The sequence below is a fragment of the Dichomitus squalens genome (genome assembly GCF_000275845.1).
Source record: "Dichomitus squalens LYAD-421 SS1 unplaced genomic scaffold DICSQscaffold_50, whole genome shotgun sequence".
Classification (NCBI taxonomy): Eukaryota; Fungi; Basidiomycota; class Agaricomycetes; order Polyporales; family Polyporaceae; genus Dichomitus; species Dichomitus squalens.
The window spans coordinates 196,098-199,417 of NW_006766932.1; the positions used below are offsets into that span (position 1 = coordinate 196,098).

At 54.7% G+C, this 3,320-nt stretch overlaps 1 protein-coding gene across 1 annotated transcript; it reads left to right on the forward strand.

Moving 5' to 3' along the window:
• Window positions 1-2,412: 2,412 nt before the first annotated feature.
• Window positions 2,413-3,112, forward strand: DICSQDRAFT_173703 (uncharacterized protein; the record flags this gene model as incomplete). The annotated part of the gene is made up of 2 exons (XM_007369509.1): window positions 2,413-2,738; window positions 3,085-3,112. 2 exons carry the CDS (start codon window positions 2,413-2,415, stop codon window positions 3,110-3,112), a joined length of 354 nt encoding a protein of 117 aa, XP_007369571.1.
• Window positions 3,113-3,320: the final 208 nt, after the last annotated feature.

A 3,320-nucleotide genomic window follows, 5' to 3' on the forward strand; every position in this document is an offset into this window, starting at 1 on the left:
AGGAGGACAGAAGGATGGAGGCAGAGTCCCAGAGCGAAAATGCGACCAGCAGGGGCTAGGAAAGCGAGCTGGGGACCAGGGAGCAGTTGGACAGGCAGGGATGGACGTCTGAGGCAGCTAGAGCGCAGGGCTCATAACCTGTTAGCTGCAGTGGGCCTCAAAGGGGTCACAATGGCCTAAGTCGAGCTCTGTAAGTCTTTTCATTGCAAGGAAACTGTGCTACACACCTAAGTCGAGCTCTGTAAGTCTTAAGGACTGCAGAGTCGACTCAGGCGCAGATGACGGCGCACAGAGCGCGTGGGAACTAGCTAACACGACCATACACTAAGTGGCGCTGGAATGGCGCCAAACGGACCAGAAATGCGTAAGGTAGACACTATTCTAGAGTGCAGTCAGATCTACAGAAATGGAGACTACTAGTGAAAGAAATGTAGTATCTGTATGGAAACGAGAGTTGTGACTATACGAAAATTACCGTAGATGGCGGACAGCGCGAACTATGTATGGCGCGATGCGGGACTTGGTGCGATTAAAATCGACGCCGCTACAGCACCGACTCCAACATCTCATGCCCTCTCGCCTGCAGAACGCAACTATCAGATCTACGACAAAGAGCTCCTCGCAGTGGTCTGCGCCTTCGAGACCTGGCAGCACTACCTCAAAGGGTCCCCCCACGTCATCCAAGTAATCTCTGACCACAAGAACCTCACCTACTGGCGGTCCGCACAGAAGCTGACCCGACGCCAGGCCCGATGGAGTGCGTTCCTCGGCCAGTTTCACTTCGAAATCCACCACCACGCCGGGAAGACCTTGACCCAAGCCGATGCCCTGTCCCGCCGCCCCGACCATGCGGATGGGAAGCGTGACAACGAGGACGTTGTCGTCTTAAATGACGGGGTATTTATTCGAGCTGTCACTGATGATCTACTGCTGCGAATCAAGGACACCACCCAGAAGGACACTAAGGTGGTACAGACCAGCTGTCGGGGACGTCTAACCCTCGTCAAGCCACCTCCGTACGGCAAACCCAAAGACTGGAAGCTGGACAATGGTGTTGCCAAGTATCAGGGCAAGATCTACATCCCTCCGAATGAAGACCTGCGACGCGACATTGTCCGGATACATCACGGCCCGGCAGTAATGGGCCACCCCGGACAGGACCAGAACATCGAACTTGTCTCATGTCAGTACAGTTGGGGCGGAATGGAAAACTTCATCTGCAAATTCGTTCAAGGATGCGCCATCTGCCAAGGATCCAAGGTTAACACCCACCCCGTGAAAGCTCCCGCCATGCCTATTCCCCACACAGGAAACACACGACCGTTTTCGGTCATCACCATGGATCACATCACGGGCCTTCCAATGTCCAACGGATTCAACACCATTCAAGTGGTAGTAGATCACGACACCACCAAAGGCGCAGTCATCACCCCTTGCACTATCAACGTCACCGCCTTGGAAGCAGCCGAACTACTGTTCCGAGATGTCTACAAACGGTTTGGAGCCCCTCAGAGGATCATATCCGACCGAGGACCCCAGTTCGCGTCCAGGGTTTTTCAAGAACTGCAACGACTCGTAGGAGTCAAGACTTCCCGATCCACGGCGTATCACCCTCAGACGGACAGACAGACAGAACGAGTCAACTAGGAGATCAACTTGGCTTTGCGCATCTACTGCCTCAATGACCCAGACAGCTGGTCGGACAAACTCCCCGCCTTCGAGTTCTGCCACAACCAACGCAAGCACTCCGTTACGGGCAAGTCTCCGTTCGAACTCATCATGGGCTACAACCCCGACGTATTCCCCAACTCCCTCTCTCCGTCCGCACACCCGAGCGCGGAAGAACGAATCCAGCAACTCCTCGAAGACAGAGTCAATGCGGAAGCCGCGCACAACCGAGCAGCGGAAATCATGGCCCGAAGGGCTGGAACCAAGCCGGTCACGTTCAAGAAAGGCGATAGGGTCCTCCTCGAATCAACCAACCTCAGACTCCCCTATCCCCACCGGAAGTTAGCCCCGAAAAGGGAAGGACCCTTCAAGATCGATGAGATCATTGGTCCAGTCACAGTTCGGCTGAAACTCCCTAAGGCCTGGAAGATCCATGACGTCTTTCATGTAAATCTACTCAAACCTTATCGAGTCACCAAGGAACACGGTCCGGACTACCCCAGACCGCCTCCGGAGACCGTAGAAGGCGAAGAAGAGCGGGAAGTCGAGGCCATCTTAGCCCATCGGAAACGTGGGAAAGGCTATCAATACTTCGTCTCTTGGAAGGGCTGGCCTAGCAGCGAAAACTCGTGGGTTTCCGGGAAGGAGATGACTAATGCGCCGAAGCTCCTCACCAAGTACAAGAAGCAACAGCGACTCTAGGGAACGACCTCAACCCACTCCGCTCTCCCACCAATCCTCACCATGCCCCAACTCGCCTCCACCTACCGCGCTGCCCCCGAAGATGTCCCCACCCCTCAATGGTTCCTCAACCACGATTTCCACCTCTCTTTCCTCCACCTACCCGGCAACGAAGTCGCCGGATACGGTGAACCCTCCCCACGCCAATACGTTGGGTGGCTTCTTCTGCAACCCAACCCGGAATTGCGCAACGTCTTGGAATGGCGATTCCGGGACGTCCCGCCTGCCGGTCATGCCTGGGCCATCTATGGCGAGTCGGTTGTCACTCTCACCCACCTCCGGACCCTCGACTGGGACGTCGGCGAGCTCACAGATGTTACAAATGCCCTGTGGGGGCGTCTCTTCGTTCCTTTCTCCTCGTATCCTCTCTACCATGCATTCTCTCTTCTTACGGCACAACCCGGACACTCGTACCTACCATGGTTCCAACACCGTGCTTCATATCCCCATTGTTCTCATCGCTATTGTTCTTTTCGCCATTGTACTACGTGGTCACAACACCACGTGACTCCTTTGTCCCCATTCGCTATTGTTCTCCATCGTTATTGTCCTGTGACTATTGTTCTCTGATTAGTCAGCGACCGTGTACTTTAGTATATAAGGACAGGTCTTGCACTGGGCACCCCAGTTTGACCTCTTGTACCAATCAAGCGTTCTCACTCCCTAGACCCCTAGTGACCTCGAACCCCCAGACCCCCAGTGAACCAGTGTGCTAAGCTTGTCATCAGTCTGCGTCCTCGTTGTGCATAACCTGCACACGACCCCTTGAGTGCTGACACGCTTCGCTGTAACATTAGGTCAAACTCTTCTTTACGCCGGCTTCTCTAAGCCTAGGCATACCTCTACCTGAACGAGCTGGCACCTAAGCGAGACTGCTCAGGCAAACACCACGCTTACCACGCCAAAGCCAA